This window comes from Teleopsis dalmanni, chromosome 2 (assembly GCF_002237135.1).
Source record: "Teleopsis dalmanni isolate 2A chromosome 2, ASM223713v2, whole genome shotgun sequence".
NCBI classification, from domain to species: domain Eukaryota; kingdom Metazoa; phylum Arthropoda; class Insecta; order Diptera; family Diopsidae; genus Teleopsis; species Teleopsis dalmanni.
The window spans coordinates 204,629,587-204,647,180 of record NC_051847.1 but is presented as its reverse complement, the minus strand read 5'-3'; the positions used below and the strand labels follow the sequence as shown (position 1 = coordinate 204,647,180).

General features: G+C 29.0%; 2 protein-coding genes across 2 annotated transcripts in view; one reads left to right on the top strand and one right to left on the bottom strand.

Moving 5' to 3' along the window:
- LOC119680000 (WD repeat-containing protein 20) overlaps positions 1 to 17,594 on the top strand; it is a 106,155-nt gene that overhangs the window by 80,931 nt on the left and 7,630 nt on the right. The gene's annotated exons all lie outside the window — the stretch shown is intronic.
- On the bottom strand, positions 489 to 10,249 carry LOC119679998 (3-hydroxy-3-methylglutaryl-coenzyme A reductase; the record flags this gene model as incomplete). The annotated part of the gene is given in 6 exon segments (XM_038092602.1): positions 489 to 745; positions 811 to 1,180; positions 1,896 to 3,196; positions 3,266 to 3,835; positions 3,924 to 4,011; positions 9,367 to 10,249. Coding segments are annotated over 6 exon segments (2,787 nt in total). The 3' UTR covers positions 489 to 672.

The following is a 17,594-nucleotide window of genomic DNA, read 5'->3' as shown; positions in this document are numbered from 1 at the left end:
AATTACAAACATTCGCACATTAATCACTACGAAACAACAGCCAAAAGATTTAGTTATTTATATAATTACTATAATCCCTAAAACTTAAGTTTGTTTTATTTTTGCAATATAAAAAGCAAGTTTATGTTCCTTAAAATAAGTTACAGCAACTCCCATGTACACTTAAAAAAGTCATAATATGCAATTTTGTGACTAGTTACAATACTAAGCTTAATAGAGCATATAACCTATCGAATAATTGTCACACCCACATAATTTAGCATTAATTTACTACTAAATATTATTCTAACAAAATATTAAATAAATTAATAATAAAATTAAATATTTTAATTTACTTGTATGATTTTTCGTTAACAACTTGAAATTACAAATTTTGGCTTAAAAAAACTAGAAATGATAGAAATAATTTTTTATATAAAATACCTTTTATATAAATAATTAAATTAAATTAAATAGCAATATTATTTACAATAATTTCATATAAATACATTATTTGCCTGCCATATGGTTTTTAACTTATACTCAAAGCATTAATTATAATAATGAGAGTTTTAGGGTTTTTGAATAATTGTAAGTCTACTTTGGCAACTAAATAATGACATAAAAAATTGTTAAATTTTTCAACAATATAAAATTGTTCACAATTTTACTCATAAAGCAATGTTTCTATAATTAACTTATATTACTGCAACTGGAAACTGTAACATTTAGTGGATTTATTTTGCTGTTAACAGCAGTGGAAGATCTGCAAAACAAAATATATATTTTTTTAATTTAATAATTAAGTTAAAATAATATAAAATCATCTACCTATTATGTCTCATATGGCTTTCAACTAGATCATTTTTAACAAGTGCTGCCATCAAACTCAACTCGCCAGCCATTACTGTAGCGCAAACAATTTGTGCCAATTTTTTTGCATTATCGCCCGGACAGTTTTGACTTGCACCACGTACACCAAGCATATCTAAACATGCACTTTGACCAGGTAATACTGTGCCACCACCAACAGTACCTACTTCCAGTGAAGGCATAGTGCATGTCATATACAAATCTTCACTGTTTTCCCCATAGCATTCCATGCCAGTCGAACAGTTACTCGAGGTGACGTTTTGTGCAGGATCTTGTCCAGTTGCTAAGAAAACAGCAGTAACCATATTGGCCGCATGTGCATTGTTACCTTAAAGAAAAGAAAAGAAAACATAGTAAAGTGTTTGTTATATATATATTTGCTCAATTTACTGCAATTACCCTGGACACCCATTTGACAACGGGTTTTGGTAGATTCACATATTCTAAATAACTTTTTCTATTCTTCTATTCGTCAATATTGCTCAGTTTTTAAGATACCGGGTTTAAAATATAAATATATTCATGTAGATACCTCCAACAAGGAAATGCGTCAATTAGTTCTTACTCCTTTTCGAGATCACGTTTGCACTGCAACAAAATTCACAATAGACCTTCGCCTAACATTTCTAAGAAAGAACGACGCCTTCCCCGTGCATGAAAACTGTACTCGCTCAATCAAGATTAGGATACAGTTACTTTTTATGCATAAATACGTCAAATTTCAATGTGTCCCAACTGTAGCTGTACTCCCCATAATATCACCCATCTGATTTCTTATCCCAACGCGCACAATCTAAATTCAATTGATGTTTAGACCAGTCTTATTGAAGTGACTAGGTTTCTCCGTCTTGATTCTGGTTGACTATAATTTAAGTCCCACACAGCCCCAATCTACTCACACTCTCTAATAATTCTCTCACCTCTCACACAACCAATCCTTCAAACTGTTTCAGACAAAGCTATTATCTTTAAGGTTTCAACGGCTTGTTGTCTATACTACACTATAAAATATTTTATTTTTTATAAATTTTCAAATAACTTACCACCAATACTTCCGGCAATTGCGCTACCAGACATGTTCTTAAGCTTATTGCATTCAACAAGTGTTTTAGCGTCAGTTCTTAAGATAGTACGCAGTGTATGTGCAGATATAATGCATTCTGTTACAACACGTTTTCCACGACCTTTTATCCAGTTGATTGCCGCTGGCTTTTTATCACAACAAAAATTACCGCTTAACGATATTACTTGCATATCTGGAAATTCATTTTTTATACATTTCAGTGCTTTCTCCGCACCTTTTGAAACCATATTCATGCCCATAGCATCACCAGTTAGGGCCACAAAACGTATATACAATTGTCGTCCATCCATTGCAACAAAACATTCCGTTAAACGACCATAACTGGAGGTGGAATCAAATTCTCTTTTGATACGTTTAAAATTTTGTTCATTATTTATCCAACGATTTGCTTCTGCCGCACGCTCAACGCTAGGAAAACGGACACAAGGTGCTCGTGTCATACCCACGTCTTCAACACATGATGTAACACCGCGAATAGAAAGCGCTTTACAGCCACGATTCGTAGAGGCAACCAATGCACCTTCTGTCGTTGCCATAGGTACAAAATATTTAACTCCATCCAATAGTAGTGGACCTGCATATCCCACTGGGATTGGTACATAACCCAACACATTTTCACAGCAAGCATTCATCACTTTACGATAGTCAAAATGTTGATATGGTAGGCAATTTAAACGATCGGTGGGTATTTTCGCACGCTCCGCTATAATTTGTCTACGTATACGTACACCGCGTTCGGGATCATCGATTACCTTTTCTATTTTGTGCAGTGGACAGTGTAAGCCACCTGCATTTACGATTTCTGTTATTTCCGCATCACTTAAATTGAAAGCACCACCATTTTGTTCAGTTGAATATAAAATTTTCAAGCACTCTTCTAATGAACGCGGTGGTTCTTTCACGACCATCTCCGTACAAACTGATGATAGTTGTAGTTCAGTAGATTCTGGAGATATGTATTGATGGTAGGTTTGTGTAGATACATTTGCAGAAGTTTGCTCTTCAATTGTGAATAGTGCCAAACGCTTCGGTGTAGTAATTTCAATATTAGTGTTATCTTCTACTGGCTCAAGTTCAGTAGATGATATTGTGTTAGTTGTTGTCTCGACTTCTGTTGCAGATACAATTGCCTGCTGATTCTGTGATGTTTGCAAGATTTGGTTATGTAATTCATCACGATTCTCAAAGAATATGAACTTAACAACCAGGGCGATAAGTAAAATTAATATAACGATTTGGTCTGCACTCATTGTAAGCCATCTATAATTCACATAGTTTAATTATATTCATCTAAATTATAATTATTTTTTTATGTACAGCTATACTTACTTGATAATTAAATCGGTTATTTCACCCGATTCTGTACGATTGTTATTTACATTTAAATTGAGTTTTGGTGTTAATGTATTGTCCACAGCATCGTAATCATTACTGGAAAATACCATACGGCTATATATGTGAACAATCATTAATCCAGTGGTCATGATTATTTTAACCCGTTGTACTACTGGGTTCGCTTTTTGTCCTTCTTCATTTAGCGCTTTTAATATTATGGAATCTTTAGCACGCACTATCGTCATGTCCATACCATTTCGTGATAAATCCAATATAAGCGACAAACAAGCCGGATAAAAAGTCATAAATACAATATAATTGACTAAGACAGACATAACAGCAAATGTGCATAAAACTTCCAGACGCTGTACGCCCGAAAGAGTGCCCACACCTATAACTAAAGTTTCGACTACAGTATCTAATGAGATTGCTGGTCCAAGCACTTCTAATCCTCGCGCTATATTATGCGTTACTTCCGCTTGATTATTGCCAGCCAGCGCGAGCTGTGCAAGTCTTCCCGAATTCGAAAGATCGATTAGTAATAAAAGAAAGAATAGAGCATCTCTAAAATAAACAAATAAAATAAATGTAAAAATATACATGCATATGTTATGTGAAAAGAATGATATTATTGAAAAATGTGAATACTTACTTTAAGTCGGAAATATCACTACCAAGGAACTTTATTATTGTCGTTGTAAATATGAAACTTGAGAAAACCGTAAAAAGTCCAGCAATTCCTGCAACGTTCAAGATTTTAAAATAGAATTTTAACTTTGGAAACATAAAGTAATAAATTATTTTTATCAATAAATATTATTAATGCTATGCATTTGTCTCTGTCTCTAGGGATGTGTAATTATTGTGTTTGTAAGCAGCAATTTGAATACATATTTCATATTCCTTCTGTGCGATAAGCCGAAGCGCATTACGATAAGAAGTTGAATGACGTGAATTGAACAAGGATTACTTTTATTCATAATTCATTTTTTTTTTTTTTGGAATGAATTACTGAGAGTTTCCATATGACCTTTAGAGGATCATTGTTTTTTTTTTTGTTCTCGAAAATAAGTTTTACAAGTTGTATTGCCTATTATGTTGTTTTCTTTTTCCTTGGGTTGAACGAAACTAAGAGATATTTTAAGCGATTAAGAAGAATGATGCGGATTCAAGGACAGAATATTTAGATTTCGTAGACATTTTTTTGTGAACATAATACATTTAACTTGTCTCGATTAGTTACCCTATAATTCAAGAGAGCCTAAAGGAAAATTTGTAGTGTATATAAGAAATATATTTATACATATGATTTTATTTAAAGAATTAAGTAGAAGTTAATTAAAATGAGGATTAAGAATGACTTATAAACAAGTGGAAGGCAAAAAATATTATATTTGCAAAAAAAATTAAATATTCTGATTATTCAAATATAACAAAGAACATATATTATTTAACATAAAAAAAATTAATATTATGCTTATGTAGTATTTGCCATTTTGTTAAAAAAAGTGATACTTTTAATCATAGCAGTAGTTTTTGATAATACATGTAGAAAGTAGATTATAGCAAGAACAATTACTAGACAATATAGAAGGATTGTGAAAGAATATCAATATTGTAACATAACATATGTTAAATATATAAATAATTAGATGTTGAGACCTATTAGATTAGGAATCGAATAAAGAAATCAAGATTGATTAGAGATTTTCCATTAATTATCTAAATATCAATTGTGAGAAGTGTCTGTAAATTAGAGAAACTTAGCAAAAATAATAACTTAGGAGTCAAAAAAGTAGGTGCAGGTTGAGCATCGTTCAGGAAATAGAATCTAAATCTAAATCAAAAAAAAAAATTTTAATATATGATAAGGTGAAAACTAAAACTCATTCAAGAGATATGAGAATGGAACTCACAAGAAAGAAAGTCGTGGAGTCGAACAAAAATTACGATTCCCAGAATGACGAGTAAACCTTTTAGTGAATCATATGTCAAAATGAATTTTAATTCTTAACTTTTTGGTTTTTTTATAGATTAAGCAATTAAAGCAGCGAAGATACGGTAACTAAATCGATGATTGGGAACTATAACTTGCAACCCATACATTGCTAAATAGTTGTGTATGTTGACAAGATAGCATTTTTGCCGAATAATGAGCATTTATTATAAGTCCATTCACTAGGACTGCTTTTTTCAGTTTACAAGGTATGACAGCAAATGTTGAAAAAACAAATGTTATATTATTTATGCTGCGAAATCGAAGCAAGTAATTATGCAAAAAACGTATATTGTAATGAAGTATAGTTAAAATAAGTATAACACATGAATGTGAAAAATGTTACTACATAACGAAAATATTAACCTTTATCAAAAAATTTTTATACTTAGATTCTACGTTGTTTCTATAACTCTATTAAGCTTATTTTTTTTTTTTTCTTCATTCTTTCTTTTTTTTATTAGCAAGATACTTCGGGCTCCTTTTCTATATGCTACAGCACTTTTACAATGCTTTATTGCCAACCGTTAAGTACCTGGTCAAAGTATCTAATTTTGTTATGTCCTGTTTTTCTCTCCATGGTAGGCAATCTGATATAAGTTTTTTAGCTGTTCGATAACCAAACACTTTCACTAAGTGATTACCATCACGTTTATTAATTTTTTTCTTAGATAATTTTACAAGATTTGCATCTTCACCCGCTACTTAGCATTCTATGTATATGATCTTTTACACATAGTTGTATGAAACTTCTTTATCTTTAGTGGCGTTAGAGTTAGAATTGCCAATTTCAAAATACAATCCGGAAATACTTAGAATAAATTACATCAAATTTCCTTTTTATTCTGTTATTCTGTTATTTATTTTCTAACATCTGAAAACAAAGTTCCCAATTGATTTCATTGTGCTTGAACGATTAAGAATAGTTAATAGAGTTCATTTTCACTATTTCAACTACTCACATCTATTATTTTACGTAGTAATGTAAAAACAATACAAGAAAAGGCTCAAAGGATCGCATAAGTTTTAGAAGAGGTTCTTGAAAAATATCGTTTTATGATATTAACGTGTTCTGTTCTTCGGGACAATACTAAGTTTTATTACCTATGACAACCTTGAGACTGTGGAAAGAAAATCAGCTATCTTCCTATATTTATTTTATATTGTCAATTTATAAATGGTGAGTACTAAATTTTATAATATCTTTACCAACAATAAACAACACAATGGACGCAATGATCATTAAACTATTAACCTGCGGAAATATCACTTAAACTCTATTGTCATCGTAAAATCCCTATTTAGTTTATATAATTGGTTAATACTATGAGTGTAAAAATAAACATGAAGGTCACAATAAAATCTCTACAGCTTGCATATCTAAACAATTGTGCCAAAATTTACACCTTTGGTGCAGCAAGGTTTAATGTTCATTCAAGCACTACTGAGGGCCATTAATATTATTTATTTTTTATCTAAGCCTGCTACCACTTTAGTACTTTAGTTGTAATACGAGTACAAAATACTTCAAGCATTATTTATAGTACAAGTTCACTTATTTATATGTATATTATTTTTTTCTGTTTTGCAAAAAACAAATTATTTGCTGTTTTTCTTTCTATACTTCAACCATGGAATTAATGAAGTTTATTTGCGGTTTGTGTGTTTAAAATATATTCCCGCCAAAAAGAATGGCTAAAATATTTGTCCAATATTAATTGTTTCGCAAATATACGACAATAATTTATCTAGTCTTGTCGTAGCGAGAGATAAATATGGAAATATTTCATAATATTCAGAATAAATAAATGTTAGGAATAATTTACGAAAAATCAATTATCTATTGGTTTGATTATGAAAATATCAGGGTCAAATACTTGAACTTTCGACTGATTCATGGAATCGATAGTTTATTTGATAAAAATCTGTGCTAATAATAAACAAAACAAGCATTTCAAATATTTCCAAAAATTTATTGAAGTGAATTTATGTGCTAAATTAATTAACATTTAATAAACAAATTGAAAATATTTTAACATTAAGCCCATAATTAACCTTCTTGAAGAATAGATATCAATTAATTTCCTAATTTTCAAAAATACAGAAAATCTAAAATTCTTAGCACATCGATTGAAAACAAGGATTAGTTAAAATAAAAATATATCTAAATATCCAAATTTTATAATTTAATATATATAAAACTTCTACTACGAGTATAAAAAAGTATCTGAACCTGTACCTGTATTGCTGTAATATTAAAATCTAAAGTGAATTAAATAAATGCAAAATATAGAAATAAGTATACACATTTCTAACGTTAAAATTTCAACTTCATATGTTTAATAATAATGAGAAAAATTCTGAATCAACATGGCAGATATGAGATATAGCCGATCTTAATAAGTGCAACAAATATTTGAGGTTTGTTTTAAAAAAGACATGGGGTTGCTTTAAAACTGACAGATAGACATCTTTAAATTGATAGATCAATTTATATTATATTAGAATATAATATAATAGAATATAATGTGTTATATAGATAATGATATTATATAGAATATCATAATCAATACGAGTCGTATTATATTGTCAAAATCCTTTAAGTATAAAATACTTAAGTATATGTAAAAATGTGAGGAAAATAATCCATAATTTTTAAACAACTATTATTATTATTATTAGAAAGGTTCGAATAGTTATGAAGAAATAACAACAAAAATTTGATTAATTTATTTAAATTTGCTTGAAATTTGATTGACCGTACAACGCTGTTTCGAGTATTAATAAGTACTCATCATCAGTCATCTTAGGAAATATACGAATTTTTATTTAATTCGTTTATAGTCCGTATATAATTTGTTTGGACTGCAAGTACCAGTCTTACACCTCGTGCCTATCAAATTAGAAACGATGAACGATCGTGTTTTTCCACAAGTAGGCTGCACAAACCTTGCTAATTCATATCGATTATTTATGTGTAATCTTGCAACTCATTTAAAATACAATATCATTCTAAGGTAGTCATTTTTTATGTCTGGAAGTGTTCAATCATATATATATTTTCTTACGATGTGCACAAACTTTCACATTAATTTAGTAAACAAAGTATTATTATTGTTATTGTTCTACCTATTTTCTTCTGGTACTGGACCAAATACCATACGCTTGATAAATTGTAGAATGTACCACTATATCCATTTATAGTTATATTAATAGGAGGTTTTGTGATTAGAACTTTAATCGATGGGATTAGATGTACTATGCCTTGTAAGAAACTCATATACATATGCTTTGTAAAATATATCGGTGTTACTCTTAAGAAGAACACATTGAATAAGAGTGATTAAAACTTTAATCGGTGGGATTAGATGTACTATGCCTTGTAAGAAACTCATATACATATGCCTTGTAAAATACATCGGTGTTACTCTTAAGTAGAACACATTGTTGGATTTCAATTTTTAATCTGTGACGAAACTTGGAGATTGGCAGTTTCTAATAATGTATTATTCCATATTCTCTACTGTGTGATCGCAGCATGTAACCCTAAAAACTATATTAATATTTTTGTGTTCTATGACGCAATAATTTGGATTTTCTTAAATTGTTATTGCAGAATGTGTGACTTTTAATATTAAATAAACATCATTCGCATATTTCAAATATGCTAATTTGAGGCAAGTTATAAAATAAGAATCTAACTGAAAGTAAACATACGCAACAAAAAGTTAACAGCTTTACTTGGGGAAGCACAGTGTTCCATCCATACCGGAACATAATCCAATATAATTACGCTAATAAGATACGCAAATTGGCATACTGCGTGCATGTGCGACAGACGTGAATGCATGTCACTTTAGATGTTTGTGTTCTAGTACATGATATTTGTACTTAAACCTTTTAATTAAGGCATAACTAACTAACATTGTACAAATTGAAAAAATGTACCATAACCATAATACCACATAATCACATAAACCCATACAATGCGGCATCCGTAAAGCACCCAATCAACCAATCAACCAAGAAACAAGAAACACAAATACATACGAGACAAATACGAGTACAAGAAGGAAACATGGCATTGCAATTTACTTACCCAATATGTATTTGGAGCCGAGCTTATGCAAACTACAGAACTGATAGTAACAATAGAGGACTGCAGTGCAACGCACAATTGTCATGAGTATGACATCGGCTGCATTGTACTCAGCCTCCAGGCCATCACATGACTGGCTCCAGCCGTGACACGGTCGATGTCGACTAGATATGACCGAGGGCGTTGTCCCACTTTGTTGTTGTATCGTTGAGGCTGTTGCTGCTGTGGTTGCTGTTGTTGTACCCACCGCACCCTCGGCGCTGATGGTACCGGCTTGCTTGTCAACTGTCAGCATACATGCTGTCACTGTCAGTAGTGCAACAATTACCTCCCAGGGATGTGAGGCACAAAATTCGCCATGTGCTCGAAATAAACGTCCAATCATTTTGTCTAAGAATTTTTGATTTAAGTACAATTTTGCTGATATAAAAATATATTGTCTTAAATGTAAAATTTTGATAATGATTGTGGTAAACGGCACAACGCATAAAAGAGCAAATTTCTATCTGAGCAAAATGTCTTACAATATTAAATGGATTTCAAAGTTTTGCCAAATGTTTTCAGTTCAATTTATGAAAATCTGTTTCAATGCTTGTCGAAGTCAATCACATTCGTTGCAATGGTTGTTACAGTAATGAAGTTGAACTTGAAACAGAGGTTGCCAACCTTAACAGCATGTACTCGCATCTATGTTTAAATGTCGGCCGTGCATAAATGCGCATGCGTGCGTGCATCCGTGCATATATAATATTCGAATATGCTTCAGAGCCAATTTATTTGCGATTGTCACTGTGTCAAGTGCAGAATGGCACCGATTAGTTACATATAAAGAACAATTTCAGAATTAATTTTGTATGTTCTGGTGTAATTCAAATGTTGAAATCTGTAAATAAAAAAATATGAAAATTATTACTTTAATCTGCTTGTGTTTATTATGATGATGATATGAACGCCCCAGAACTTAAGTGCCTAGGGCAGTGTGTATACGAATAAGAATTGAATTGCATTTAAATGGGAAATTAAATTTTGAATATTATTTTTATATATTATTTAAAATAGACGCATAATATGTTGACACATGAAAAAAATAAATAATACTAGTCTATTTATATCTGCATAAGAAATTCTAATAGTTTAGTTAAATCTGTTTCTATACATAACATACCATACAAACAAATTCAACTACAATCAATCTGAGAAAGAGTAATATATATAAATTCAAAGAAAAACTATATATTTATTTTATTATAATTAGATTAAGTTACGTTGGCGATCATAAGGATCCACTTCGGCTTATTGTGTAACCGTACCTGGGTTTAAAAATAGTTGAAACTTTGAATAAAACTGCGGATACTCTTGAAGAATAGTTCTTTATAATGAAGAATATGACTTTATAATTATTTTATTATAATACATAAAGAGGTTTTCAAAAAGCAATGAATTACAACAACAATAAAAATTATTTTTCCTTATATTATTTTAATTAATTGAATTTTTGCTGTTTCGGGTATTGCCAAATACTCATCATCAGCGGTCTTGGAAATAATTTTTGTATTTAATTATTCGTAAATAGTTTTTGGAGACTGCAAGTAACAGGCATCGAACTCATGCCCTGCCAAATTTGAAGCTCAGAGTTAGTGCTCCTTAATCAACTGACCCAAAGCCGTACTTGATTTTTATGTTCGCACATTTTTCTGCAGTTTTGTTAATTTGCTGTGAAAGTTCTATTAACAAATTCACTTCCTATCTTCATATTAGAACAAAATATTAACGAGCTGTAGAATATTTAATTTAATTAATTATGTTTTAATTTTTAATTGTTCAATTTCAACACTATTCCATAGTATATTATACTGTATACTATACTACATATTACAGTATTATTTCAGACCTGACCACAGTAACTGTGTGTTATGATGTATTTTTGGATTTTAAGTTTGATTATTAAATAAAGTTATTTAGAATACAACAAATAAGTTAATGAAACAAATAAGTTAATCAAACAAACTACTCTCGTAGCTCAGCTATTTGTATAATAAAATTGAGTCGAGTAATACTGACGCATATAACATGGAACATATCTATCTTGTTATAGAGAATTCTACTGTAATACAAAATTCTAAAATAAATACATGCATTTTTATTTTATTTCTTCTGCTTTGTTATAAATATTTAAAATTTATTTAAATTTAAATGCCATTTGAAAAAACTTCGTACATCTTTCAAAAATATTAATGGAATTTCCTTGTAATAATATCAGGCGTTGTCTGATCAAGCTTTGAGTTTAATAACTTCTTTGAGTAATTCTATTTTTATAATGGTACATTTTGTCTTTTGTAATATTAAGCTCATAAAAACTTTTTATTTGCACTAAATAAAAAATATTTTGAAAAGAAAAAAAAATCATATTATGTTGTTACATTCACATCCATAAAAAAGATTAAATTTAATTATTAAGTAAAATTAAATATATAAACAATAAAAGTGATTGGTCTTCTTGGGCTCAAATTGTGTAATACAATTATCGTACTAATACAACCCTGTTCAATGGATATGCTGCCCACGAAATACGGACTTCTTACAATAATCACACATACAGATCTGGGAAGGGAGAAGACATTGGCATAAATCTAATATATATAATTAATTAGGTACTTGACAAAAATCATCTAAGTATGGTTGCCCTTATTAGGTGCTTTTCCAATATTCCCAGCGATATCTTATCGCTTTATTTAAATGATATAATGGCTTTCCAGTATAATAAAATTAACTGCAATTAAGGATTAAATGTATTTGAAACCATTTTAGTTTAAATCCAAAGAAATTTTAATTTATTACGGTTCGGCAAAATTAAATCCCTATAATTACATTTTCATTTCAATTTTAAACAATTTACTAAAAGTGCTTCTGTAAGTAACTACTCTCGTAAATCCAATGAATACATGTCTAACAAAAATTTTGTGAGCAATTTTGTGCTATCCTTTAAGTAGATTTGCGGCAAAGTGCAGATAAAAAGGCTGACATTGTAACTACTACTGCAGCAGCAAAAGTTGCTGATACAAAACATTAAAATTTATCATATCATCCAATTCACCTCATTTATTATATTTCGAAAGTTTTGCATGCACAATTTTAACATTTAATCCTTTCCACATATGGTTGGCTGGTGTTTCGTAGTTGTGCATCAGAGTTTGCAGAGAATGAAGGTCAATCGTTATAGCAGTTCACCAACCCAAAGCGGATTTCCATAGATCGACCGTAACGTGGCATATGTAACGAATTGTAAAAGGAAATTTTGCTTATCGATTAAAATGTTGACACTTTTCAATAAGACAATTTAAACCAAATAAAAAAATTGGTTTAGTGGAGCGGGTACTCAACTACTCTTGATGTTTGCTACAGAACAGCTAGATAGAAGGCATATCCAATTCAGAAGCGTCCCCTATATGTGATGTGTGATTATAAAATGTACACGCTTTATTTAAAGAACATTAAAGATAATTAACAAGATAAAGATGCGAGTAATAAAATTTTGTAAATAGAAGAGATAATTTTTAATTAATAATATATGTATGTCATATTAATATATTATTTGCATGTAAATATTCTTGAAGTGTTTAAGTTTAAACTACATTTTTCATTTCTAGGTGGAAACTTAAATGTTTACGATTTTAATTATAATGAATAACAACACATTTATGACTGGAGCATTTATGAATAACAGTCGCTAGTTACAGTAGTCAAATATTATAAACTATACAGAGATTGTGATGAACTGACAGACGTCAAAATTTTTGTTTTATATTAATTTCGATTGCAATACTTTATTTTATACTAAACAAGTTCCGAATGCAATGATGCATTTGATAATATAGAGCTTTTACTCTTTGGTAGTACTAAGATCTCCGCCATAGCTTTCCGCAAATAGCAATATCTGCCAAACTAAAGATCGACGGTACTTCCATTCCTCTTGTCGACGAGCTCAAATACTTTAAAATTGTGCTATCTTTTCGGAACAACTTTATTCATTACATTGACTATGCCATCCGAACTGCTCGGTACAATCACACGCAACACAAAAATGCCCTTCGAAGGCACAGTCAGGTACAATTATACGCAACGCAAAAATGCCCTTCGAAGGCACAGTCAGATTAATTACAAAGTCAAGCTGCTCTGCTTTAAACAGTTCATTCGCCACTACTCTAGTACGTCTTTCCTATTTAGTCTACCAAAACCACTACGTGATTACACAAACTATAAGAGTAAGCCTGATGGTTATCACTTTTCCAATACCGTTCTTTACGACAAAGCCACTCCCGCACTTACGCAATAACCTATATGCCCTTCATCTACTACCCATCTACCTGCACCACGTCCATGCATTCTGGCTTAGATAAACCTAGTCCACTTGGTATTAAGCCTCTTGTTCGTGTTTCTCTTCTTTAATTACTGGAAAAAAGTTCCTACACTGCGATGGAAATATTTTCCATTCATTCGTAAGAGGTGGTTTATTGAATTAAAATCTCACACTGTGGCTGTCGATGTACAAATCTTTATGATATATTGTAATATTAAATTCTGTTCCCAGAGATTTTCTAATGTAAAATTTATTACCAGTTATGTTATATATATTTTTATTATATAAAGAACGATATTTTCTCCAAACATTTATAGAAAGCGTTGAACATTGTGCTCAATCATATTAACTACACACGATACTTTCTCACTGCCGAGAAAGTATTCTTTATTCGCAGTTTTAAAAGATGGCAAAAAAATTTCGAACGGCGATACTAAGATTTTTATGATTTGGTGTAACACATCAAAATAGTTCCAAGATAAAGCCTTGGGCTTTAATAAGTAATTAATATCTAGATACGAGAATTTTAGAAATTTTGTAAATAATTGTTACATTACAGATATTGTGATACGCTACTATCGCAGATATTGCTAAGCATTTATGAACAAAGAAAAATATATATGGTATACATATAATTAGTCAGTTTAATATTCAGTAATAATTAATTATAATCAAAGAAGTAATTTCCAACGAAATATATATTTTTGAACATGATACTAAATATTTCGATTTATTTATGTTGAATATGATCTTATTGTTTTTCAAAAGAATTCATACATTTTTTATAGATTATTTTTTATTTCAATTATTTCTATATGAGATATTAAATGGAAGTCTACTACATAGCATAAAAAAATCCCACTACGTGATTAAGTTAACAAACTCAGCTAATGACGTTTTTGTATGACTAGGAAGATGTTGGAGATGCGACAAAAATATTAAAATGAATATTAGTAGAACATTATCGGGAGCAAATAATGAGAGTGAGTACTAAGAATTTATTTTACAATTTTATACAAATCAAGTTATACAAGCAAATAATAATGAGGTAAGACCAAACCCAATTATATATATATCTTCTAATGCTTAATATTCATTGCAGAATTAAACAATAAATTTCACTAATGTTTAAGTGTCGTCAATTAAATTATTTATAAGATAAATGTATTGAAATTTGACATGTGAAATCAATATATATAGCATTAAATTATAAATTGTAAATATTATTCAAATAAAAAAAGGATTTATTTTATATAAAAATATATATTGTATAATAAAATAATACAAAATAAAATAACATTGTTTTATTAAAGTAATATAATTATATTATGCGTATAAACATTTATTGCTAAAAATTTATTCTCATTTTATATTCATTTTTCCAGAAGATTGATTTTCTTGTCCGAAAATTGTTCTGACCGTACTTATACCAATTTAATGGATAAACATTCCTTCTTCTTCCATAGTTAAGAACATTGTACATATTTCCCATATTAAAATTTTGTAAACAATTTATATTTAAAATGCTTAACCTTTTCGGATTAAAATAAAAGTAAGAACAAGAGATTTTCATGGTATGATTGTTTACGAGAATTTAATTATTTAATATTGATTAAACTTAGGAAAATTAATTTTCCTTAAAATGTATTGTGTGCAACTAAAATAATAAATCAAAGTACTTCACTTGGAGTGAAATATGTGAGAAGTGTTACCTCATATAGTATATAAAAAAGTGGAAAAGCATGCAAAGCTAAATTTCTACTAATAGATATATATAAATATTTAGATTTGTCGATATTTAAATATTTTTGACTTTAATTGAAAAATTAACAACAATTATTATAATTGTAGTAAAATGCAAGTTAATCATATTCGAGTTGATTATATTTGTTGAAGACCCGTAGCAGTGTATGGTCAAGTGAAGTATTTTCAAAATAATGTATCTATTAAAAAAAATTAATTTTAATATAAGAAGGTTTACGTAAAAAATACAAAATATTAATCAGTTTATACTTGACTCAAGAAATTAAAGGTAGTAAAAAAAAACAAACCAAAAATAATGAAGAATTCCTTAATTTTTATGACTTATATATAAGTATGTTTACGTTTTAAAGGCATTTGTTCAAAACAGTAAACGTAACAAAGTGCCAATTTAACAAATATCCAATTAAATGAGTAATAAAATTTTATAATTGATTATTATATATAACGAATGCATACCTTATTATATAGTTAAGAGAATAGTCACTCATTTTCCAGCAAAAAAAAAAACGAATAGAAAAAAATATCCAATAATCTCTTTCTGAAAAAATACCTAAAACGATCCATAAAAATGCTGTGGCACACTAAAATCTTCTATAAATTAAGCTAAAATCTCACACTGAATTAGCACTTCAAATTCTCTACAAAATAACCTGTGGAGTACTAAACACTTCTATATATATTATGATACAGTTTTAGCTGAAATAGACTTTATTTTACAGGACCTATAAAAGAAAGCCTGAAAAATAAATTGGAGCATCAAGAATCTTGCTAATATAACGACTCACACGGGCTAGATCAATATTTTGTGAATATAAGTTGTAATTTAACGTCAAATGTTTCAGAGGGAAGTGACTATTATATTTAATAGAAACTAGTATATTTTATAGAGGTTTTTTTAATAAAAATAACTTATGAATCAATGAATGCATATGCAACAATTTTATTATTATTATGCCAAGATATAGCGCGACCACAACAGTTCTATATATAAGACATGGTCATGTTAATACTCTATTTTTTAAGCTTTCAATCAATTTCAGTACAGTTTTTGGGGTGTAGTTTCAGAATTCAAATGAATATAGCCTGCCCAGAGCAGACATTCAAAAATAATGAGCTCTAAATTTTTGATGTTAATTTCGACAAATGACAAAATCGGCAGACTTGGTGTCGGAATAACCTAATTTTGTTAATTGTTTTTTTTTTTTACGGGCTATTAGGACAGTTTTATTTTTATTTAATAAATAAACACGTTGCTTTTATTTAATCACTCATAAATGTTATTAAAATTTATTCAAATTTTATTAAAATTTATGAATAATTTTAATATTTCGTCGACCTCAAATGTCTATAGTAACGTGTAAAGTAACCAGATGAAGTTTCTTAATCTAAGCTTTTTAGTGAAATTAAGTTATTTATTAATTATAAACAATTTCTTTTTTAAAAATATTACTCTTAATATAAGTAATAATAAAGAGATGTTTGAGTTATTATAGTAAATAATTATTTTAATAACTCAAAGATAATATTAAAAATGATTTATGAGAAAATATAGATAAATGATCAATATTTATTACAAAAAAAATATGTTCAACTTTAAAATTTATTTTAAATTATAATAAATATTATTTATTTATTATAATGTATTTATAGTTTATAGCCCTCATGCAAAAAATTTGCAGTTTAATGAACATTTTTTTTTAAATATATTCAATTTTATAATTTATTTAAAATTATTATAAATATTATTTATTTATCATAATGTATTTATAGCCCTCATGCAAAATATTTGCAGTTTAATGAAAATTTTTTTAGAGTTTTGATTTTTAAATAAACATTTTCATTCTGTCTATTTTTGTACATTACGAAATTTCTCTTCGTAACAATTTAATAAACACTATTAAATGTATTATATTTTATATACCCAATTCAATAATATTGGAGTTTCATTTATGTATACCAGGGCGGTCCAGACCAGATGCGATCGCGGGTCAATACAAATCACTGTATAAATTGGAGGGTCGCAGAAACAAATATATACGTTCATAGTTGTTTTCGACAAAAATAAAAATTCGTTTATAATGTTAAATTTAGTTTTTTAATTTATTAA